This window comes from Natrix helvetica (genome assembly GCF_964273705.1).
Source record: "Natrix helvetica genome assembly, chromosome: 4".
Taxonomy (NCBI): Eukaryota; Metazoa; Chordata; class Lepidosauria; order Squamata; family Natricidae; genus Natrix; species Natrix helvetica.
The window spans coordinates 38,462,470-38,488,080 of NC_138550.1; the positions used below are offsets into that span (position 1 = coordinate 38,462,470).

At 37.0% G+C, this 25,611-nt stretch overlaps 2 protein-coding genes across 7 annotated transcripts in view; one reads left to right on the top strand and one right to left on the bottom strand.

Annotated features, from left to right (window-relative positions):
• Positions 1-8,264, bottom strand: part of PROS1 (protein S) — a 38,842-nt gene extending 30,578 nt beyond the window's left edge. The window contains exons 1-2 of the mRNA XM_081951460.1: positions 7,793-8,264; positions 86-243 (exon numbers count right to left, since the gene is read on the bottom strand). Coding sequence (XP_081807586.1) covers positions 86-243; positions 7,793-7,877 — 243 coding nt within the window. The 5' untranslated portion in view covers positions 7,878-8,264. The remainder of the gene's footprint in view (positions 1-85; positions 244-7,792) is intronic.
• Positions 8,265-10,615: 2,351 nt separating this feature from the next.
• Positions 10,616-25,611, top strand: part of ARL13B (ARF like GTPase 13B) — a 48,239-nt gene continuing 33,243 nt past the window's right edge. Inside the window, exons 1-5 of one of the 6 annotated variants that reach the window (XM_081952055.1) lie at positions 10,617-10,802; positions 11,912-12,022; positions 12,623-12,786; positions 16,278-16,348; positions 17,975-18,224. In XM_081952055.1, coding sequence (XP_081808181.1) covers positions 12,728-12,786; positions 16,278-16,348; positions 17,975-18,224 — 380 coding nt within the window. In that variant the 5' untranslated portion in view covers positions 10,617-10,802; positions 11,912-12,022; positions 12,623-12,727. Of the gene's footprint in view, positions 10,803-10,849; positions 11,023-11,224; positions 11,250-11,911; positions 12,023-12,622; positions 12,787-16,277; positions 16,349-17,974; positions 18,225-25,611 lie in introns of those variants that run through there. The other 5 variants (XM_081952058.1, XM_081952054.1, XM_081952059.1 and 2 more) reach the window with 5 other exon arrangements.

The following is a 25,611-nucleotide window of genomic DNA, read 5'->3' on the forward strand; positions in this document are numbered from 1 at the left end:
TGATTAGGACAATATGAGGATGATTTCTCTGCCAAGATTATTTGAATTTTGGGGAACAAAACACCAAAAGTCGGAGAGCTCTTACCGTTTCGGGATTATTTTCAAAGATTTCCCTGGCTTCTTCTCTATTGCAGTATTCTTCAATACACTCCCTCTCCATATTCCCCTTCTTGCTTTCTTCCATAAAGGAATTTGCACGACGTTTTCTGACCAAAAACTGTGAGGCATGATTCTGAGACAAAACTAAATTAAAGCAAAGATTTTGTATTAACATTACCGTAGACTTAAATTAACAACCGTCTCTTGTGTCCTCAAGTAATGCCAGAAAACAAAATTAAAGTTCTTAAAACTCTGAGGGCTGTTGTTAAGTCAACATATAGAACTGGAAAGAAAGACTAAGCTTTCCTTGATTTTCCTAAATCAACTCAAAAATGTGAAAAACACAGACTTGCACAAATTCACCACAGGTACTTTCAGAGGTGGGCTGCTGGGGGTTCACAGGGGGTTGGGAGAACCTCTACCTAAGATTCTATGCAGTTCGGAGAACCCCCAAATCTCCCTCCTGGCTGGCCCCACCCACCCCGCCCCTTCCAGGAGTCCACACGTGGCCCGTTTTGGATGCAGTTAAGTGCAGGGCACACGCAGAGGCTCGGGGAGGGTGGAAAACGGGCCTACAGGAAGTTCGAGAATGCCAGAAACAGGCCCGTTTCCTGCCTCCAGAGGGTCTCTGGGGCCGAGCGAGGCCTTTTTCGCCGTCCCAGAGGCTCAAGGAAAACCTCTGGATCCCAGGGAGGGCAAAAGTGCCTCCCCCGCCGTAGTACAGGAGGCCAACTAGACCACATCCACCTGACAACCGGGCAGAGAATCCCTTGCTAAAATTTGAAACCCACTCCTGGATACCTTAGATTAAATTATTAAGACTGTCTTATAAGCGACTATTTTTAAATTTATGAAGTTGATATAGTAGTTTCTTTATATAGCTCATCCTTTATCCTCAAGAATCCCTGCCGACTTAGGCCTGTTTCTTAAACATTTATATGATTTAACAGTCTTAATAGTTAACAGAGTTGGAAGGGACCTTAGAGATCATCTAGTCTAACCCACTGCTCACACAGACAACCTATATTAGGGATTCGAACTGCAGATCTTTCTGATCGTCTTAGCCACTGAACCACCTAGCCAGGTAACATGTATTGCACCTCTGCTTTCTTCAGTAGTATCTCTAATGAAGAACTCCAGAGAATTCATTGTCTTTTATGAGGATTTATATGAATAGTACTTTGTTATGACCAAATTTTGAATTTGGCTAATTGTTCTTCTTGAAAATATCTTATTTTGTTATTTTTAAGTTTACCAAAATTTATTTGCACACAAATGCTCCTTCCTTTAAGAGATGCTCTTCTCCATTCCCTCTTGAGCAGATTTAAAAAAACAAAAAACAAAAGACCACTCTAGGCAGCCTTTAAATTTGCTATAATCATAAATGCCATGATCAATCACCATTTTCAATAGAATATGTATAGCCCCTTTGTGCTCTCTGAGCTTGGTTGTTTACTTGGATCAGTTCACTATATTACCTAGTTGAGTAATGAACCATCTACAGACAAATAATCAAGTTTAGAAACAGCACTAACCTCTTTTTCCAACTAGACTTCTTAAATTATGATGGAATTACAGATCTGGGACATGAATTTCAATTCCAATGTTCCAGGGTAGAGAACTCAGATCTATCATTTTATACATATGCTCCAAAGTGGCCAATGTTAATCATTTCATACACCAAATGTAATTGTAGCAATGTTTGTTATACGTACTACATAAGTACAAGTGTCACAAATATGCTGATGGTGTTAAAAGTGTAATTTTATATGAAACCTTGTTCCATAAAAATCCTGAACCCAAACAGCCATGCTCTATGTGCGCATATATTATTATTTTCCTTTTGATAGTAGTTTTTCTGGGTATAGTCAATTGACACAATCCTGAAATATTTCTAAGAATTGGTTGTAAAAGTTTCTCTATCTCTAGATCAGGGCAGATGGACATGTCTAAAGATAGAATATATACTAATTTTAGGCTGTAAATATTAATGTTGGATTCTTTCCAATCTCTTTCCAATAAAAAATAAACAGAATATTTGAGTAAGCTAGCCCTTTTTATTAGAGTAGAGTTTATTGACTTCCAACAGGTACAGACATATATAGAGAGTTCAAAAAAAACACATACAGCAGCGATGGCGAACCTTTTTTGGCTTGGTGCCATAAGTGGGTGGATCGCAGGGGGGTCGTGTGTGGGCATGCCCCACCCATAATACAATGCACGATCCCCAGTGTGCATGCGCGCACTACAGGCGCTCCCCTCCCATTTTACATGCTTTTTTCGCCCTCCCCAGGCTCCAGAGGCTTCATAGGAGCCTGGGGAAGGCGAAAACAGCCTCCCCCGCCCCCCGCCCCCCCCGCACGCCCTCCGGAGGTATCAGGGAAGCCTCTGGACAGTCACTGAAGCCTTCGGAGCACTCAAAACAATCGCTCTGGAGCCTGGGGAGGGCAAAAAATGGTTTTAAAAAGGGTGAACTCAGGGCTCGCCTCGCGTGCCCTGACACATGGCTCCGCGTACCACCTGTGGCACGCGTGCCATAGGTTCACCATCACTGACATACAGCATAAATAAATGTGAAATTTTATTGAGCAATTGTTCAAAATCCTGGATGTTTTGTGTTTTCAAGACCTTTTCTTCTTGTATAAATGACTGACACAAAGAGTCTTTTTCTTTAGATCAATCAAGTGATCTTCCATTGATTGTCACAGGAATTGACAATAACAATAGGTGTATATGTACAGTAAATATGCTTAAGAAACAAGACCAAGTAAAAAGTTGATATGATAAGCCTATCATGTATCTTACTGTGCCAAAATAAATTAGAAAGCACTGCTTTGTTTGTTTCTTTTCCTTTTTTCGCTCACTTCATCTCCTCTGCCCTCTTTTTCCATTATCTTTATTTTATTTCTACTTTATATTAAGAAACATAAACCCTAAGTATACCAAATAAACCCTAATTAAAAAAGGGAAATGACAACAATTTATTTTATAAGGAAGATGTGTATAAATTTGCCTAAAAATAATAAACAAATAAAATTCAAAGACTTCAAAAGCTTAAATATTGGAACAAATCCAACAGGATGACCCTCAAAGGTATCAATTGTAATTCTCCGGAGTTAGACACTCAACTCACCACATACCAGGCATGTGTGACCACATCCCATTGTATGTGCTTTATTATACCATACCCAAGTATGATTTGCTAGTAATTATGTAGAGGTTTGCAGCCTTATTCTATTAGAAATTGTTTCTAATATAAATAATTATTTGCTATATAATTCTGTTGCCTACAGGCATTAAGATTTTTTTAAAAAAAATATTGTTTCAAATAAAGAAGTAATTTAGATGCAGAATGTGCATTTTTCAAATCAGTAAAACCTAGGCAACCTTATTGTTGCTTCGTTGTTACAAAAAATAGACCTCTTTTCTTCTGAAAGTGCTAAAACTGGCAGAAAGAAACTAAGAATTTCAGCAATTCTCTGGTGAGTTCCTTTGCCTATCATAGTAAACAACAGAGCAGAAAATCCTTTTGATTCTAAAGTTCAGACAAAGAATTTGAATCAATGCATACATAATCCCTCAAGAGGCTTTAACGTTACTAAATCCAGATCTTGAGAACACACCATAGCTTTTAAATGTTTCAAGGAGAAATTTCATCAGCATATGTTACTCGGGGAGGGCGGGGGAGAATATCTGTGCATCTAAAAAGTAGCACCTTAAAGCTTAATACAAGTATTGCAACATATGAGTTTTGTGAAGTACAATCTCCTTTTTATTCTTGATGTAAAAATGTTCTTTGGAAATGAACAGTGTACTATTTTCTCCTTTTATTTTATTAGATGTAAGCAGGGATACAGAAGTTATCTACATATTTGACAACCCTAGTATTACTGTTTCGACTTTTGTAGTATTATAGATTTCTACTTTATCTCAAATATAAAATTCTATGTCATATCTCACATTCTCCATATGGGTAGCAACTATTTACTATTGTTCAGTTGCTCAGCTGTGTTTGACTCTTCACAATCCCATGGACCTGATCACTCTAGGCCTCCCTATCCACCACTGTATCCCAGAGTTTGCTCAAATTCGTGTTCATTGCATCAATGACATCATCCAACCATCTCATCCTCTGGCGTCCCCTCCCCCTTTTGCCTTCAATGTTTCCCTACATTATGAAAGCACTCATTTTCCAATGAGTGCTCTCATAACCTTATAATTAGATAAAAGAATATAGCTTATATAGTGAACATGATAACAGCAGCTCAATGCTTGTGTCTAAATGCTACTATGCACGGGATTCAGCTTCAATTATTGTATTCAATTATTGATGACATTTGAATGCCACCTGACTCCCAAGGTCATTGAATGGCTTTAAAAAATCATCATAATTTGTGAAAAGATAAAATAAGCTATATCCATAAGGGTCTACTGTTTTAGCATGCATCCAAGCAAGTTAACTTTTACCAGCCATTTTGTGGTAATGCCACAAAACCTGCCTGTCAACTAAAAATATCACAATGCTGGTGATAGAAGGAATCTGTGCACCAACAAAGGAAGATGGATATTTAGTTTAGTAAGATTTTCAACCAATGAGTTAATATAATAATGAAACAAGTGGCCCCAAATATACCCTTGTTTGATGTCTTTTTATATTGAGGTTGTGTCTGATAATAGCCCTGATGATTAAGTTATAAGCTATATACAAGTTACAAGTTATATACAAGTAGTCCTCAAGTTACGAACACTCGTTCAATGACCTTACATAGTTATGACAAGCTGAATGAATGGTATTTATGACGTTGAAGTTCTAACTATTGCTGCACTTCCTCCAGTCATGTGATTGCCATTTATGAATTTCTTGCTGGCTTCCCACAAGCAAAATCAGTGGGGAAGTTGCAAGTCACTCCCATAAATCTTGTGTTCCATAGCAGCCCCTTTCCACTCATATTCCATAGTCGTACCAGCCAGTAGCTCCAGATGGCTTGTCCATAGTGTAGACTGCATAGTGACTATCTGCGATGCCCACTGAACTGACTGCAGCTATCATTAACTAATCTGCCCCAGTGGCCCATCTTCTGTATGGAGTTTCTACCCACAGCACTATCCCACATCTCACAGTACTTGTACAAGTGCCCATGCTCCTGCCTGGGATTCCCATCTCTTCTGCTTAACAACACAGTTCTCCAACCAGGACTGCTGGGATTCCCATGCTAAGTGATGTGGCCAAATAACATTGTGATTTATGATTACATCACTTAGGAATTCGGGTCCTAATTGCCATTGACACCTGAATACTACCTGTATGGTAATATAGCTTACCTATAGATGTTCACTCAATTTTATTTTATGGAATGGCACTGGTAATCAGGAAAATAATCACAATTATAGTACCGTATATATTTCAATAAAATTTTATAAAATGAAGGTTTAATCCAAAGCCATCCCATTTTCCTTAAACCTATATTGTTTTCATCTAGCCAATTAGGCTAGACATAGATATCTAGTTTAAAGCTTATTTATAACACTCAGCAGGCTAATTAGCTTATAATAAGCAAGATCTGATTGATTTGACTTCTGTTTGATGTTGATCTTCATTCCTAGGATATTATTTGACTTATGCAATAAAGATAACTGCAACACCTTTGGACCTACCAATCAATATTAACAAAAAGGGGACAAAGTTTTCACTTGAACATTTTCTTACATTCAGCTGTGTTGATAATTTGGTAATCTCAGAGTCTGTAACTAAAGATTATTCACATGAACATTCTGTATTAAACTGTGGTTGTATAATGGATCCAAAATTATCCACAAATTGGAAATTAAAGTGCATTTCAAAGTTTCAATTGATAGTTAATATCCCAGGACATGATGTGAGCAATACTTTGAATGCAGCCCTCACTTAGTTAAAATAGTGAGTGAGATCAAAGTAGTAATAGGATTTGGCCCATGATCTATATAGTTTATAATTAACTACTAAAGAGTTATTTACAATAACATATTCATGGTCAGACCAGCATACAGCATTAGAGGCAGTTTCCTGTTATTCTTCCATATATTTACATGATGTGTGTATTATATTATATTTATATTATATATAATTTTCTTGGCTTTTAACTAGTTTGTTCTACAATTACCAACAATAGATCATTCTAGCTTTTGCTGCAATTTGACACTAACTGATGCTGTAATCTTCATCATCCTTATCCTTAGTCTGCTTTTACAGTCTTGTTTTGGCTACTTGAAAATCTGACAACAGGATACGTCACAGCCCACGTGCCAAGCCTGAAACAGTTCTGGAGTTCAGTGGAAGTTAGTTTGTTGTTCTCAATACCATAAGATTCTGAGAATTTTGGTAAATAATAGGATGAAGTATCTCAGTGTCCTAGTTAAATCTGTAAAAGTCTATATGTTCCATACCTACAGTATGTTGAAATTGTACCTAAGCATGAAAGTTTCTGGATTACTAGAACATACTTAGTTATGGATTTCTCCTTTTTTCTCTATAATTTATTTGTGAAATTGTTATGGAATGAAATAGGGAAGGGGAAAACAATCAAAACTATATTACACTTAATGAAGGAAACCATGAGTTGCTAATGAGTCTGCTTTCATCTGCTAATTCAACCTAAAATTAAGATGTTGATCCCTTTTGTCTTGCAAAGTTGAAGTGCTTATTCAGCTATCCTAGGGACAGCAGAAAACTATTCAGGCATGAAATCTGCTGCCCCTAACTCTTCTGCCTCTGTTTCAAGTCCACACAGTCACCTGATTCCCAACCCCCCAGGGTAATGAGTAACAAAACCTAACTTTTTTTTACATCTACTACTACGATAAGCATGGTTTAAGCTTGTGTAGGATGGGCATGTACTGAAGACAATGTTGTGATGATGGGGAGAAACATGTTTTCAGTTACTGAAGATTACTGAAGATTTACTGTAGATGCAAATGACAAAAGGTCTTTTATCTCTAAACAGGCTGCATGTATTATTTAAATGTATTTGTGGGAAAACAGTAATCTTAATTTTAAAAAACACACAATTTGCATCCTCTACATAAAATACTTGTTTAAACTTTTCATCGCAGAACTAATTGTAGATTTTTTAATACTTTTTATTTTTAATATGATTTCACAATACCTCAAATGCCCCCCCCCCTTTTTTGCTGGGGTTAGAATTTTTTTTTCTCTCTCTCATTGCAATGGTAATTACTCATTCTCCTATAGTTTGGCCTCATTACAAATATGGTTGCTTATGGAGATGGAAAATATATTTGCTTAGCGAAAACCAAGAAAACTATTTCAGATCCTGCAGAGTTTAAGGGCACATCAGAATCTCTCGGACAATCCTAGCAACAAGGAATCAGATCCACCTAAGCCTGCGATGCTATAAACTAGAACAACGTCCCATTAAACTCCGTGATATTTATTTCATTGAGTAAACGTGCAAGTAATCAGGTTGCATCCCTAGGAATTCGAAGGGCAGAGAATTCTTTTCACAGAAAAGACTATACAGTATGTCGGTATAGAATTTTTTCCGTTACTATTCTTTACAATCTCCTCCAACAGACAGCTTGAAGGAAGAAAGCACAAAACAAGTCCAAATTAACTAAACAACAACAACAACAAAAAAAACACGCAATCCCCACTGAAACTCTGTCGAAAGATGGAAAGCGGACCAATTTTACTCACACGTCCTTGCTTCTGAGAGGGAGATCGCGATCGTTGTAATAAAGAGGCAGTAAATAAGCAGGCATACAATGTCGAGGAGTCTCATTCTGAGAAGCTGAGAGTTAGTAGGCTAACTGGATCGGTGTATCTTCTTTCGGAGCTAAGGAGCGGATGCTAGCATGTACTCTGAGTTGAGTTGCCGTTTGGTTGTACGCACGATGCCGGGAAGAGAGGACAATGTTCTGCCCGGTTCTAGTCCTCCTGCGGAGCGGAAGAGAGAGGAGACTGGCTGGGGGGTGGCCTCATTCGAAGGCAAGACAGTTCCTGGAAGCGGTCCTGTCCATTTCAAGTGGTGGGTAAACAGGAAGGCCGAGGGGAGGACATTATGGCCCTGGCCCAGAAGCTGCTGAACCTCCCGGCGGGGCTGGTCTCTCTAACCGTTTGCTCAAAAGGACCCTCTGTGTGTGCGTCCTTCCATGCGCGCCTGCGAGGGAAAGAGGCAGAGAGGAGGCGAAATTGCCTTTTTGGTTGCGTTCTTCTCAAGGCTCGTTGCCAACAACACAGAAAGGGCCAGTTCACCTTCATCTCATTCCTCCTTCCAAAATCAAAGCTGCCCTTTGGCTGTATTTGCACAGCGAGCTAGAAACGAAGCCACCAGAGTTTTAAGCACACGAGATCCCAGACTCTCTGGCTGATACTGCAGCTCTGCTTTATGTAATATCAAAACAATTGATTTTGCCGAATAGACCGGTGCATTTAATTTTTGGAAAAGGTGTCGTGATGTCCACTGTTTACAGTACAAAATGTTGCAATTTTAATGTAACAAGGCTTTTTGAAGACTATCTTCCAAAGACATTAGTGAATGAATTGTTACCTAAGAAGTTCAATCTTGGCTTTAATTACATATTACAATTGAATTCTTATTAGAGATAGTTTATTGATGAACAAGAAAGAAGTTTGCATGGCATCTTAAGTGACATGTTAATGAATCCTATTGACCTAAAAAAAAATCTAAACAGACACATAAACTTGTATTACAATGCTGCAGTCCTACATGGACCAAACGCTAGAGAAATCATGACCCAATGGTGAAGATGCCCACAATTTTTTATGGCCAAATAGTCACTGAAGTATCTGCAATTCTTAAGGCAGCCATTTTGGGGGAGAGGAGGGTCTCAAAAGAATTTTTGATGGACTGATGTTCAGATTTGATCTGCAACCAGTTTATTGACATGCACTTTCATGGATTGGAATCATTTTGCCTCAAGAGTTTGATCATTCTAGAAAGTATAGGAAAAGGACAGGCAGACCCAGGGACCAGAGTCTAAAATTATCAGCCTGGAGTCTTTACTTTCCCATAAAAGATTTAAGTCCAACTTTTCTTAAAGGAAGGTGGGAAAAAATGTCCTGGAAAAGGCAAGGGCAACCAGTTTTGTAACCCTGCCAAGATAAGTGCCCAGGTATATTCACATTTTTTTAAAAAAATACTTCCTGTAATAGGAAATATTGGTGTGATAATTGTCAATGTATATTTTGTTTTTACAAAGGCCGTTTAACAACAGCAACAAAAAACTTCAGTCCACACAGGAAAATTCATTAATTCAAACTTAAGGTCACAATATATATATATATACAAGCTTTTCTGATCTCAATAAAGGCAACTTAGTAAACAAAACAAAAAGGGAGTAAAGGTTGTGAAAAAGGGATAAATATACAAGGTTTACTTTACCAAAATACACATACATACATCTGGTGAATATTTTATACATTCCAAATCCTTGTTTACTATGAAGGCTAGTATGCAAATGATTGTAAATAATTCCATTGTGAATTACAACATTCTAATTAAATGTAAGATAATCAAATGTAGTGCATATAAAATTATGCAGTAGTCATAACTCCTAAACAAGCTAGATATTGGTGGTGGAATACATTTCAAATTAGAATAGCTAAAAGAAATGAAGAAAGCAAAACAAGTAAAATTCATACATTTTTGGAACATTTATCATTTAGTAAATTATAGCTTATCAATTAGCTTTTTTGGGGGGGAGGGGGGAATAAAGCATGCCTAACTGCTAGGGTAGCTAAAGTTACTTTTGTTGTCTGATTCAAAAGAACAAATCTTTCCCTCAATCAAAACTTTAAGGTGCTTAAAAGAGAATCAGAACAGTTCTTCAAATGGCATCTGAACCACTTCAGAATCTGTCTTCTTTTTGTAATCCCACATGGGTTAAAAGTTAAGACCTCAGAAACATTAAAAATAATAAAAACAAAAATGTTACTAGGTGAGGCTCCTTCAGAGTGGAAGTCGCAGAGTGCTCTCCTGGAACACTTATTAGTACTGGTTCAAGAATAAGTGATTGAAGTCTTATTGAATTACAAGGTGCTTGACCTTTGATAGGTGTCAACTAAGGATCAATAGTACTCGATCTGTTCTCCTAAGCAGGAAACATTGGAAATGTTAAACTTCTCCAGATCTGTGATCATGCAGTACACTACCAAATTATTATTATTTTATTTGGCGGTCACTTATTTCAGAATGAGATTATATTGAATTTGGCTATACAGCTTTGTAAAATGTTCTGATCCCCCCTCCCCCTCCTCAGTCACTTTTCAGGAGCGCACGCGCATAGGGAATAAAGCAGCAATCCAATTCAAGAATTCCAGGCACCCGTCCGTCACTCTAGTAAATAAATCCTGCCCCTTTGCGGGACCCGTGATTGGTGGGTGCCATCAGTCAAGGAATCCTTCATTTGCTGTTTTCTTTCCTCATTTGCGGTCTTCTCTCTCTCTCTCTCTCCCCCCCCCCTTCACTCCCCCTCTCGTAGCTAAGGGAGACCGACGTAGTTACGCGTCCTTCCTGCGTACGGTTGCTATCGGAAACTAGCCAATAAGCATACTCCGGGAGCATCACGTGAAGACGTATAGATAAACCTGCGAAAGCGGCGCGGTCACGTGACTGTGTAGAACGGCCGCCCCGAGAATCTATGGCTACTATAGGATTTCTCAGCGACGGGGAGACGAGAAGACGGTCAGGAGGTCCTCGGGGGCGGGAGAGCTTTGTGAATCTAATTTAACGTGGGGGCGAGGGAGGCGCCTGGGCTGCTTGTTAGAGGCCGCAGACTTGGTGCATTCCTTTTTTTTCTTCTCCCCTCTGGCCAGCCTAATAAATCACTATAACAGGGCAGTTCTCATAACTCGGTCCGATTCGTTCAGTATTGGGCTGCTGGGCGCCGCTGTTCTTTGCTCTGGTACGGCAGTCATTCCCGAATCCAAAGATTTGGTGGCGTTGAATAACTGCCCCCGTCCGTGCGTCTCTCGCGCGTGAACACGCTCGTGTCTCGGGCTTATGACACAGGGATTTAAAATGGATGATGAATTAATATTTATGCTCCTTTATGGGAGAGTACAGCACATCGTAGAATATAAAAGCAGAAGCAGTGACTTTCTAATGTAGGACCAGAGCTTACAACTATTTGTAAGTTTGTATATATAATAGCCAGCTCACAAAATACACTTTTGGGGAGTGTGCATATTCAGTCTGTAAGGCATTACAGTGTTTTTTAATTTTTGGAACTGTTTAATACACTATCAAGGAGGAAAGCTGAGCTTGCCTGTAGAGAGGCAATTTGAGAGAAATCAGCAGCATGAATCGGAATTATCTGTGCATTAATCACAGTTGTATTGGTTTATATTTGATGATGTACAGAAGGTGTCATGAAACACTCATGCATGTATGAAGCAGAATTGAAAAATTAGGTGGCTCAATCTGACAATAAACTGCAGAATGTAGTTTAGTTATGATTTAAAAGCCATCCTTGATCCATGAAGCTCTCTGACTTCGCTGTATTCCTTAGTTATAAATAAACAAATCCATTGCTTTTATAATTACTGGTTCTACTTCCAGTGCTGTTAACTACATCTTTAACTGCATTTTTAAAAACCACGTTCATATGCTCCATTAGAATTTTTGGATACATTCTACAAATCAGCCTACAGCAGATCTTATACCTAATTTCATTCATGTCTTACAAATAATACATGTCACAATTGGATGCATAAAGCTTTCATTTCTTTTTAGAAATAATATTATTAACAATTTTATGATGTGCCTCTCCTTTTTTAATTCATTTATTACAGAATCACCTACTTTATTATGTATTTATATTAAGGAGATTGTAAGGTGATTCTGCCTTGTTACCAGTCTTTCTGATAGTGGTTGTCTAGTGTAACAAACCAGTGCTTGCTCGGGTGTGTGACTGTAGTATTAAAATTCTAGGATATATTGTGTTGTTTGTATTTAAATCACTGTTAATTCTTTATTGCCTGCTTTGAATACAGTACATTATTTTTAAAAAGTAATATATTTTGAATTTATGGCCCACTTTTCTATCCATTTGACAATAAAGAAAGCTTTTGTTTTTTATTCTATTTTAATTTATTCAACCTGTGTTAGTTGCACTTTTCCTTTGATTTGTTTAGTATTAACATTTTTTGTAAAAAATATTTTATATTCTGGGAATATTGTGTTTTTGCTGAATGCAGCTTTTACAAATCCAATTTTTGATTGGCTATTCAGTCAACTCCTTCCTGGTTAAAGAATGGGGTAGAAAACTATGGCTATATTGTTGCATATGCATGATTATCTAAAAATTGCTTTTCTTGCATAAAAGTTGCGTGTGCTGCACTCTGACTGTAAATATAACATTTAAAATAAATGTGGCTCCACAAAATAAAGACTCATTGTAGGAGAGGGCTTGATATAGAAGTATGAGATTGGTTTGAAAGAATAAAGTTACCAAGAACTTATTTTGTATTCTTATTCTCCCCTTTCTTTGTTTTGCTAATAAGGCAATATTCAAATTGATCTCTTCAACCCTTGATTGAATATTCTGGAATTAGTCAATATACCATGTCTGCAGTTTATTTGGTGTTCTGAATGGCTGTTGGAAAGGGATGTACAGTCTGATGGCCAATTGCTGCAGCTGGCTAAAACGGTGGCGAGAACCCCTCAGGTAAATGACCAGGCTTTAAAATACTCGGTTTTTTAGTAACTTTTAAGATTATATATGGTACAGCAGGTATGAAGATATGTAGACCTGTTATTAACTCATTTTCACATAGAACAGACCAAGGCAAAATATCTCAAATATTATTAGGAAGATTTTCTCTAATTTAAATTAATTATGTCATATATATATTTAAAAGTGTAGTTGGATGCATGGAGTGTTATTGATACATGGGGTGAAATGGGAATGGTGGAAGTTCATATTAAGATTTGAGGGAAACAAACCAAAGATTATTGTCCATTTTAAGATTATGACAGATTTCTTTTTGTGCTTTTTGCCTATTATGTTGGCCATGCTGCAAAGATCTTACATTAGGCATACTTCAGTTACACATTGGTCCTATTTATAGAGAACTAGGCTTATGTGAATTTTTTTTGAGGAGACTGAAAAAGTAATGGAAAGGAAAATAGCCATAAACAGTTAAGAGGCAGCAGGGGGGTCTGTTGGTAGCTCATCCTGTAAAAAGGCAACTTAGACTAGATGGCTAATAAGCATTTCAAATCATTTAAAGTGATTTCATCTTAATGAATTTACTATACATTAGGATGAGAAATTTATTTTGCAGTTTCAATGATACTTTATTTACTCCACAACTAGCCTTAAAGGTACTTTACTGAAGTTTCTGTAATCCATGCTTCTTTGATTTTGCTAAAGTTTGTGGATCTAGACCCGTGATGGCAGTCATGGGTAATGCGTTTGGGTGGGGAGCGGGGCACACATGGGGGTCTTGCACATCCATGCGTGGTGGTGAGGAGTGGGGATTGCATTGCATTTCTTTTGGCACGTGATGACAAAAAGTTTAGCCATCTAGACAGAAGAATTCTACATCATTATTTAGAAGCAGATTGCTATCCCCATAGTTTGTAGTTGACTCCTTTGAGTCCTCTACTAACGTAAGGTTTAATAAATCATTTTTTGTTTATATGAGACCCAGAGTGCTCTGATTGTACTGTCAAAAATAGGCAATCAATAATTTTCAGCAGCAGATTTTTAATGTTTTTCGTATCATCGATTCAAAAAGGAAACTTAGTTTCAAACAAAGTATACATAATGATTTCTGAATAGTTGCTCCCTTCTCAGTAGCATAGGGATATGTAAAAAACCCTTTCCCTTTTCTGCTTTCTACTGAAATAAAAATTTGTACAGGCAGAAAAGGAAACATGTTTTTTTTTACATATCCTTATGCTATATTGGAAATGGAGCAACTAAACTATTTAGAAACCATCATGGGTACTTTGTATGAAACTAAGTCTCTTTTTAAAAAAATTTGAGCAACTCAGAATTTATTTCAAATTTGTTCTTTGCCTACAATCTCTGTCTTGGCTTGGAATGATAGAATCAGGAAGTAAAAATGTTGTTCCTGGTGCATAAGAATTGCTAAAATAGCATAAAATAATTTTTTGAACTCTAATCTTATTATGGTTAATTGGGAATAAGGCTTACTGAATTCAGTAGGAATTGCTTATAGCCAATTTAAATTATCTTTGGATATTTGGCTATGTGTAAATTACTGTTTAAATTCTGTATTCTGTTTTTTGCATAATTGTGTATTATTTTCTCGCCACATATTCCGAGAAGCGGTTAATACATTTTTAATGATAAAATAATAATGTGCAAGCGTGAGTTATAAAACTATGCAGTAAAAATCAAGAACTGTAACATCCATGTTTATGGATTGAGCAAAAATATTATAATATTTATTATAGGTAATGATGTATAATAAATGTATATCTTGATTTTTAACATGGATTTTTTTAAAAAATCCTTTTTTCATGATCAATATTTAGCCTTGCAGCTTGATAAAGTTCAAGTTACTTACCCAACATCCCACACAGCACATAACCTAATTACTTATATACAGCTACTCCTCGACTTACAACAGTTCACATAGTGACTGTTCAAAGTTAGAACTGCACTGAAAAAAGTTCCTTATGACTATTTTTCACACTTACAATCGTTGCAGCATCCCCATGGTCATGTGATTTACATTTGGTAGTTTGACAACTGACTCATATTTATGACATTTGCAGAGTACCGGGGTCGTGTGATCACCCTTTGCAAACTTCTAACAAGCAAAGTCAATGAGGAAACTAGATTCACTTAACAACCTTGTGCCTAATTTAACAACTGCAGTGATTCCCTTAACAAACGTGGCAAGAAAAGCCATGAAATGGGGCAAAATTCACTTAACAAATTTATCACAGCAATATAAATTTTGAGCTCATTTGTGGTCGTACGTGGAGGACTACCTGTATAGATACATTTTAAAATTTCATAATCCCAAGGAAAAAATGAAAAAAGCTTAAGATCTAATTATCCTAACATTATGGATTACTTTTATCCCTTAATTTCTAAAGGCTATACTGTGTTTTATGCATATATAAAAATATCATTCTTGATATTTCTACTTCAAATAGTTCAGTGCTGTGTTAAGTTTAGCATGTTGAGTACTGAACGTGTCATCTTTAAATTTCCCTTTCTTTCTTGGCTTCTGTTGTCCATTTCATTTATGGTGGCTCTGGGTTTATACTGCATGCTGATCCATAAAATATAGTTTATAAACTACAATGGTTAATACACATAATATGCTTTGCCAAGATCAAATGAACATCGTGGCATTTGACATAAGATATGTCTCAATATCAATTAGTTCTTTTCTTTTTTTGAAATGCCATTTTTTTATTTAATCCATTTTTAAGCTATTTTTCCCCCCCAACATTAGAAAATATAAACTTGGGTAACACCGGTAAAGCTTTTCATTCATAATCTGATTTTATTTTATTTTAACTTTTAGATCTTTTACTATATGTTTATCTGTCAATTTTCTAATTTCTGTCTACTCAGCCTTTGGCTGCAAACAATGAGAATCTTTGTTCCTCATGAGATAATCCTTTTAAAATTTCTTCTTCTAATAAATACTCTTCTTAATTCCAAAATATTTCACTTCTCCTCTCCCATCCCTCTGCTGGGTTCTTCTGTTTTTCCTCTTTCTTCACATTCTACCCATTTTTTCCTTAATTTGTCTGCTTTGAACATTTAGAGATTCTGTGCTCATTGAAGTGTATCAATTTTTTATCCAGATGCAAGATAGTTTCTCTTGCTTCACAATAAGAAATATTCCACAAATGTTCTTCAATATGTATCTTAATATATTAAATCATCCCCTTGACGGTTTTAGTACCATGTTCTACATAGTGTATAACTGAAGTAAGAGTTAAGCCTTCCTCTGCTGCTCCCTTCCCCTTCTTATATTTTTCCATGTGTTTTAGAATTTGTTACACACCACTTACTTTACCTGCACTTTGTAAAATAGATAAAATCTTAGTTGATTCTTTGCCATTTGGTTTTGGGTATATTGAAAGTATATTTATTTGTTGTAAAATATTATGTGCTTTTTAAGGACAGAATTTTAACTTCTTTTTGTTGGTATTTCAAAGGAAGGTGACATTGATCATGGTGGGTCTTGATAATGCTGGGAAAACTGCAACAGTAAAAGGAATCCAAGGAGGTATGTTGGATATTCTATTTTAATCTACAATTTTCAAAATATTATTGTTAATTTATTTTCATGTTTAAGCTAGACTGCTTGTTGTTATAAGGATCTGATATTTACTGTCATATTTTACTCTGTTAAATCAAATAATATCTCATTGTTTTGGGAGAAATAAAGTATATATCACCCCCCACCCCCCCTGTCCCTAGAATTTAAAGACAAGAAGCATCTCTGAAAATAATACAGATTTTATATTTTACTTACATCTTTTATTTGGCACTTCTTTGGTTGGTGGAAATATGCATAATTATATGCTTGGTTTCTTCTTATGCATATGTTAGATTTACTTTAAAGTAAAAGGTAAAGCTTCCCCTTGCACATATGTGCTAGTCGTTCCCAACTCTAGGGGACGGTGCTCATCTCCGTTTCAAAGCCGAAGAGCCAGCGCTGTCCGAAGACGTCCCCATTGTCATGTGACTGGCATGACTAAATGCTGAAGGCGCACAGAACGCTGGTACCTTCCCACCAAAGTTGGTTCCTATTTTTCTACTTTCATTTTTACATGCTTTCGAACTGCTAGGTTCTCAGAAGCTGGGACAAGTAACTGTAGCTCACTCTGTTATGCGGCACTAGGGATTCGAACTGTTGAACTGTCGACCTTCCGATCGACAAGCTCAGCATCTTAGCCACTGAGCCACCGCGTCCCACTTAGATACCTTAGAATACCCTAAATCTACTCAATATATCCTCTGAATAAAAAGAGCTCAGATGCACCTAAAGGCTTATCTGCCCTATTTATTTAAGTGGCTGTTCTCTAAAGTCAGGAAAGTCTATCTCTGTATGTTACGGAATTCCACTACATGCAAATTCAGTTCCCCCAGTATATCAACAGTGCATATGGAATTCTCTAGAACTTGGCTAATAAGTTTCATTCAAATTCTTTTTGTTCAGGTAAGATCTGAAATACATTTTCAGTAAAAGCATGCTTTATTGTAATATTACTGTTGCTCTGAAATAAGTATTAGCTTTGATATGCTCATAAGCTAATTAGTAATACTATTATTTTTTACTTGTACAGTAAAACAAAATACTTAGCATTAGTATGAGTCTCTATTATAGCTTGGAATTAATTAATTGGTCATATCAGAATTCACAGTAGGTCAAGTCATAATAATTGTTTGTTTTCATATAGAAATATATTTAACTGCTGCTTAGATATTCTTATATATAGGGCACTTTGTAATTTGTATGTAACTATTACATAACAACTAGATGTCTGTATAATTTATGAGTAGTGTAATATAAGAATAACCCCCATGCTTCTTTTCTTTATTCTTCTGCAAGTATAAAACCCTGTAATTTCTTCCCAGCTCCAGATAATTGCTGACCCTCAGTTCTGTTTGCCTCTTCATATTGTTTTGGGGAAAATATAAAATGTTGGGAATATATTTATTTATTTTATTTATTTATTTATAGCCTATCTTTATTATTTTTTACAAATAAATCAATACTGTCTACTCTTTGAACTGTACCAGTGAGAGACCCAAACAATCCAGTACATTATTAGATTATTGGAATAAATCAAAATTCTTATTCAAGTTTCATTGAACTGTCTCTTATAGTATATTTTAATTTTGTCAGAATCCCCTGAAGATGTGGCTCCAACAGTTGGATTTTCTAAAATTGATCTTAAACAACGATGGTTTGAAGTCACAATTTTTGACTTAGGAGGTGGAAAACGTATTCGGGGCATTTGGAAAAATTACTATGCTGAATCCTATGGAGTAATATTTGTTGTGGATTCAAGTGATATGGAAAGAATGGAAGAGACAAAAGATACAATTTCAGAAGTTCTAAGACATCCTAAGATATCAGGGAAACCTGTATTAGTGTAAGTAAAATAAATTTAAAGATATTTAAATATTATTTATTGAAAATGAGTGTGCTGATGTTAAATTATTAGAAATAATGGGGAAACTATGTTACATAGATAAAGCCCATGATTCTATATGCTTTTATAAGCTAGTCTTTTCTATGTTAGTAAATATTTGACTATTATGGTCATTACAACTATTTGATTTTTGACTATTGATGATTGATACAGTATTAAAATATAAATGGTTTATTAAAAATACCACTAAAGAAATCTGCATGCCCAACACAAGAGGGTGCAATTGATGCATTTTAAATATTGTTAACTTCTGAGAACGGACATTATCAGACAAACTTAAAAAAGTAGCCAAATGTTAAGATAGTTCTCATCGGATAGAATTTTCAAATACTGTGATGCAGAACATTCTCTCACAAATGTTCTTAGTAGAAAAGCCCTTATAATATTGTAATATTTTGAACTTTTCTTTAATGCATTTGTGAAAAAAATGACATTTTAAAAATGGTGTCTTCTGTATTTTGCTATAGGTTTTCAGATTCCATTTTTTTTCATCTTTCATTCTAGTGTGTAATTCAGGTTATATAATAACATTGAGATACAGGCTCTTTTGTTCATGTTGTTGAAGAATTTATTTGCAAATACTCAATTGCTCCAGAGAATATTTGTATCCCAGAAGAACTCTCATTGTTTACAATAGAAAATTTGTACCCAGTGTATCCATAAAAATAAACCTAGTCTTTTACATCTTCAAATAGGTTCTTCCTATTTGAAGTGTTTTGGTTGGCATTCCTGGCACTGACATTCCTTATTGTTAATAATTTGTGTCTATGTGTTTGAATCTAATTCTGAGAAACATTTTTAGTTTGAAAATATTTAAATATATGTTTATTTGTGGTTTTAAATAATGAAGCAGAATTGATGAATAATTTGAATCACTTGCTGTGAAAACGATTTATGTTGACTGTAATTGTTTAGGAAAGCAGTCATGCTAGCTACATTGCTGGAAATTGATTCAGCAATATGAAGGAGGATTTCAAATGCTAAAAGCAGTAGATATTCATCAAAGGTATCTTATCTTTTTAAACTAAAACAAACTAAACTTAACAGCAATTTGTTAGTGGATCAATTCCTAAGCTAGAATATACTTTAGCTATATACTTGGGGTAGAGGCTTTTTTTCGGGAATGGGAAAATCCTTTTGTGCCAGACCCATTATAGAAGGTTCAACATGCATTAGCTGCTCATTGAGATTTGATAACAGGTAAACATGACTGACTTCCCACTTTTGTTGCTATCTCTTATAAATTTAAGCATTATTGACCCCTGATAAGAATTCATGCCAGATCAATGTTGAAATGACTTTAGGGCTTTTTATATTATATGTTAGTGGAGGAAGCTGAGATTTAAATAGGATTTTTTTTTCTGGTAGTGCATGAAAGACTATCAGAAGGAGAAGAAATGCTATCATTTTTGCTAGCATGAAAGACTCGTTTTAAAACGACGATTATTCACAAATTGCTTGTATATAAATACAGATTCTAGACATAGAGCTAGCAGTGGGGGTGGGTTATCTTATTAATTAAAAATTGTAATCCTTTCCGGTATTTATTCCCAGGAAATTGTGGTTAGTTAACTGTTCAGGTGACTCATATCTCACAATTTATAAGCCCACCCACAGTCTGCAATGCCGTCCACAACATCCACACACCCAATAGCCTCATTTTGCACCCCCTTCCGCATGCTTCTTGCTAGGGACTCCACCTGTTTCCATTTCATGACCCACATGGTCCTGGATTCTGACAATAGCCAGGATTACAGGTGCTAAACAGTGCAGCCATATGGCATTGTCTTTACAATTGCATTGTTAGCAATGGAAATCCCAGTTCCGATTACCATCATAACCTGAGAATTACCTTATTATAACTTCGTATTAAATGTCAATCCAGTTTTTGTGACGTGATTCACAAACAATTGCTAAAAGGAAAAAAGTATGATGGTAGACTTACTGATGCTTAATTTTTCTATTGAGTTAAAACAAGTCTCATTTTTGCATAATACAAAGGTTAAAAGCTTTTTACACTGTACTAGGAGTACAGCTATGTTTACAAATAAGACATGTTGTAGTAGCAATATTGTCTGCTTGAAAGAAAACAGTGAAGTGTAACAGGTAGAATGAAGCAGAACCATGACAGAAAAGGCATACCTCTCTTTCCTAGCCTAGCATTATGTTATTTTCTGAGCAGCTCCTTATCTTTTTTTTCTCTCTATCTAGCATTCGGTCATGAACGCTGAACCTTGCTTAACTGGTTTTTCTTATGCTGCTCCCTTTAAAGTATGTCCACTCAGTATTTATTTATGCTGCAAGCCATAGAAAGAGCACAGCTTTATTTATTTTACATTTGGTTAAAGTGGCTTCTTGTGCTTTTGACTATGATTGTTATATACAACTTTACATTGTTCATTGTTGCATTTATTTCTTCATCTTGGTGGGGGATTTGTGGGTGGGTGGGGGATTTGTGTGTGGGTGGGTGGGGTTTGCATGAGTCTTAACATTGGTGACTTGACAACTTTTTGACAAGTAATTTACCATTGTCTTCTTCCTAGGGATGAAAGAAAGATTGGGATAAAGTCATCCAACTTGCTTATTTATAAAGCAAAAAGTAAAACTCTGTTCTCTCAATTTTTGGCCTTTAGGCAATATACCAAACTAGTTGTGTTGTGTGTTAGAGAAGAAAATAGATAGCAAATAACTATCAATAATTATACATAGTATCATAACAACTTGCTATATTTTTCATAGGCCAATATTTGGATTATTTCTATCACCTATCAGCACATTACTTTCTGTGTCATTTGGGAAAGAAAAACACAGTTTATATGGAACAAATTGTTTTCCAGTAAAGCGTCCCCAGATGTATGATTGCAGCATCTTTTTTTTTCCTATTTTTTCTAATATATATCTATAATCTGATTTTTCCCCCCAGGCACAACTTTAAAAAACATATTTGCTTTAAATATAGAAATCTTTCTGAAAAGCACATAGGCCTTCCACTACACTGTTGCCATTACTGATCCTTCAAATGATTTTAAATTAAAAGGTTGCATTAACAGGAGCAAGGTATTGCTTGAAAAAAATATTAATATGAAGTTTATTGGCTATGTTGGTCTGACAAACCTTTCTGGTTGGTACTGATTTTTATGTGCAGGAAGTAACTATTTGTTTTAAAAATTGAGTATTTGGGGAAAAAATCTTTACAGTCAAAAAAACATCTCCAGCTGCTGGGAGTTATTTCATATTTTATTTTTTTAGGCTCTTTGTGCCAAGTCTCAAGTTTGAATTCCAAAATGTAAATGAATTATTTTAAATGTGTGAAATTCATACTAATTCTTCTACCTTCTTATGGTCCTCTCTCTTCAGGCTTTATTCATGGCTTGTATAAAGTCAGAATTGTTTTAGCCTTATAATTGGGAATCTGTGACTTAATCTCAGTTAAAAAAATAGCCTAGATTATTGTTTTTGGATTTTAGTGATGATAGAGATGATATAGTATAAACTATTGTAAGCAAAACAAGAATTTGCATTTTATACAAGTGAAGATAACAGCTACTAAGTGATATGTTGGGGAAGAAATATTAATTTAGCTACTCCAGTGTTTATTCTAGATTTTATAGTTAGTTGTTTATAAGATGAACAACACTGGCCACATTTATTTTTTTTATAAATTTTGATTTCTATTCCTATATTAGTAGTGGTAAAAGCATATGCCTTAATCAATTTTTTTATTTGTTTATTCTGAGGTCAAAATGAAAACTTAAATTGCTTTGAAAATAGACTGGAACTTTGTCACTTTTTAAAAAATAGTGTTTTCCTTAGTAAACTGTATGAAACACAAATAAACTCGGCAGTCAGGAACTTAATGTTTGTAATAGTTGTATAATTGGCTATTATTAACATTTTTAATTATCTTGCGTAACAATAAAAATAGATCTAATTTACAATAGTAATTGTCTTCATTCCTGCTAGTAACATTTCCTAGTTTTCTTCTGTTTCTGTTTTCAACCTATTTACAAACCTGATTTACATAAGGAAAGAGATAAGTTAAAACTGGATTATATAGTTCCCCCAAAATGATATTTTTGTTTCATTACAGCAGTGCTTCTCAATTATTTTCTGTCATGCCCCCCCTAGGAAGAAGAAAACATTTCGCCCCCCCCCCGCGCGACTGTAAATAGTATCATTTGTCTAGTATCATAGCACACCGGTCTTTCCTCGTCTCCCACCGTAGTCACATGCTTTCTTTCCTCTTTCCCTCTTACTTGTCTATCCTTCCTTCCACCCTCCCTTCCTCCTTCCTTTCCTTCCTGCCTCCCTTCCAGTTCCCTCCTTCCTCTTTCCCCCTGCCTGCCTGCCTTCTTTCCCTCCTGCTTATTTATGCTTCCTTCCTTCCTTGCACCTCCCTCCCTTCTGCCTGCCTGCCTTCTTTCCTCTTTCCCTATCCTCCTATCCTTCCTTTCTCCCTCCCTCCTTCCCTGCCTCCCTTCCAGTTCCCTCCTTCCTCTTTCCTCCTGCCTGCCTGCCTTCTTTCGCTCCTGCTTATCTATGCTTCCTTCCTTCCTTGCACCTCCCTCCCTTCTGCCTGCCTGCCTTCTTTCCTCTTTCCCTATCCTCCTATCCTTCCTTTCTCCCTCCCTCCTTCCCTGCCTCCCTTCCAGTTCCATTCTTCCCTCCTTCCTTCTGCCTCCTTCCTGCCTGCTTGCCTTCTTTCCTCTTTCCCTCCGGCGTGTCTGCTTTTCTTTCCTTCCTTCCACCTCCCTTCTGCCCTCCTGCTTTCTTTCCCTCTTGCTTGTCTATCCTTACTCCCTCCTCCCCTCCCTCCCTGCCAGCAGCTCCTCCAGCATCCCAGCTGGAAGCAGCAGCACAACAGTCGCCATTACCAGGGGCGAAGGGGTGGCGGTGGCAAGATCGGGCGACCGCCGCCCCTTTGTCCCTTCCCCAACAGCGGCTGTTGCGCTTCCGCTTCCAGACGGAATGCTGGCGGTGGAGCTGCTGGCGGGGAGGTGAGCTACGCGGTGGTGAAGACGGGCGGTCCCATGCTTCCCTCCCTCCCACCCCCACCCGAGCAGGCTTCTTGCACAGCTCCAGCCCGCGGCTCCAATGAAAATCCACAGTCCGAAGTGCTGCCACTTCCAGGCGGGATATATTATGCCTCACCCACGCCTTTGCCGCCGTTGCACCCAGATGGAAAGGGAGCCTTCGCGCCCCCCTTTACGGAGCCTCGCGCCCCCCCAGGGGGGTGCGCCCCACTATTTGAGAACCGCTGCATTACAGTAATCCATTGAAGAATTCTATTTTTGTTTTTGAGCAAAGTTGCATCTCTAGCTATTTCAACATTTTATCTAAGCTTGTAACAGCATTGTGTTTAATCAGTGTGTAAACTTGATTATATTTCCTTTTGAATTTTTTTAGAAGAAAGAGATGATTGAATAGTTAAGCCTCCTTTGCCTTGCATGTAGTGAATTTAAGGTGGATTAATTTTAAAAGAAGCCTTAAACAAAAAAAAAAGATGGATTAATAAAAGTATCCTAGTATAATTTTCAAATCTATGAAATAATAATCAGTGTTAGTTACAGAGAAAAATGAAAAGCATGTTCATTTTTTACTATTTAAATATATAGTGGTTTTCCAGATTTAATGTAATTAATATTTAGGCTTCGGTTTTAATTTTGATTTTAGTTCTATGTTTCAGATATTTTTCTATATTCCTTGTAATCATAACACAAAACAATTTCTTCCAGTTCTCTAACAGGTGGATTGATGTACTTTATTTTACTCATACTGCTAATACTGTATGTGTGTGTGTGTGTGTGTGTGTGTGTGTGTGTGTGTGTGTGTGTTGTGGCCCAGCAGGAGCCGTTGGAGCTGCCACCAGACTCCGACAGCGAGGGTCCCTATGAGTCGGCTCTGGAGGACCATGGGCAGGGTTCTGACTCCGAGCAGGGATCAGAGAGGCTGGTCGGCCACCAGGAGGCGCCTGAGGCATGGAGCAGTGGTGAAAGCCAAAGGAAGGGGGCTCCTGATGTCATGCCTTGGAGCAGTGGGGAGGAGTCATGGGACAGTGAGTCAGACATCAGCAGTGAGTTGTTAGATGCTCGTTACCGGCGCGCTAACAGGCGTAAGGAGCAATTGCGCAGTTACAGGAGGTAATTGCTCTCAGCTGCTGATAATTAGACTCCTATCAAGACTATAAAAGGACTGCTTGTGCACACGCCCTTTGCAGAAATCAACGCAGGAACTATTGTGGGAGTACAGTCTTGTGAGCGTGGCAGGCTGGATAGCTGCTATTGCGTGTCAGTGCCGGAGGGTTCTGAAGGTCGAGTTGTGTTGGATTGCTACAAAGGATCTGTCTGTCTGTGCAATAAACCTCGTGAAGTATCTTTGGCTTGGAGTGTGTCTGTGATTGCGGGGGAAGAGGGGGGTCAGAATATATATATATATATATATATATATATATGTGTGTGTGTGTGTGTGTGTGTGTGTGTGTGTGTGTGTTACAACCCCTGGTATGACCTAATATGGGAGGGAGCTCACTCCTCCCTCTTTCTGTCCTTTCGGCTCATCACAGAAAACCATCCAGGCAGAAACCCATATTTTTATTTTTAATGTTGCCTTTTTATATTTGTGTTGTATTTGTGCTGATAAAATAAAGGGAGACTAGTATAGATCCATTTCGAGCTATTTAGCTCTCATCAGCTAGCCATACCCTTACTGGGATTCGAACCTGGGCTGTATTATACACTAGGCAAGAGTTTTAGCCACTATGCCACAGGCTTCTCCTCCTTTATCAGCTGAGCCAGGGAAATAAGTATGTGTTTGTGTTACAACCCCTGGTATGACCTAATATGGGAGGGAGCTCACTCCTCCCTCTTTCTGTCCTTTCGGCTCATCACAGAAAACCATCCAGGCAGAAACCCATATTTTTATTTTTAATGTTGCCTTTTTATATTTGTGTTGTATTTGTGCTGATAAAATAAAGGGAGACTAGTATAGATCCATTTCGAGCTATTTAGCTCTCATCAGCTAGCCATACCCTTACTGGGATTCGAACCTGGGCTGTATTATACACTAGGCAAGAGTTTTAGCCACTATGCCACAGGCTTCTCCTCCTTTATCAGCTGAGCCAGGGAAATAAGTATGTGTTTGTGTTACAACCCCTGGTATGACCTAATATGGGAGGGAGCTCACTCCTCCCTCTTTCTGTCCTTTCGGCTCATCACAGAAAACCATCCAGGCAGAAACCCATATTTTTATTTTTAATGTTGCCTTTTTATATTTGTGTTGTATTTGTGCTGATAAAATAAAGGGAGACTAGTATAGATCCATTTCGAGC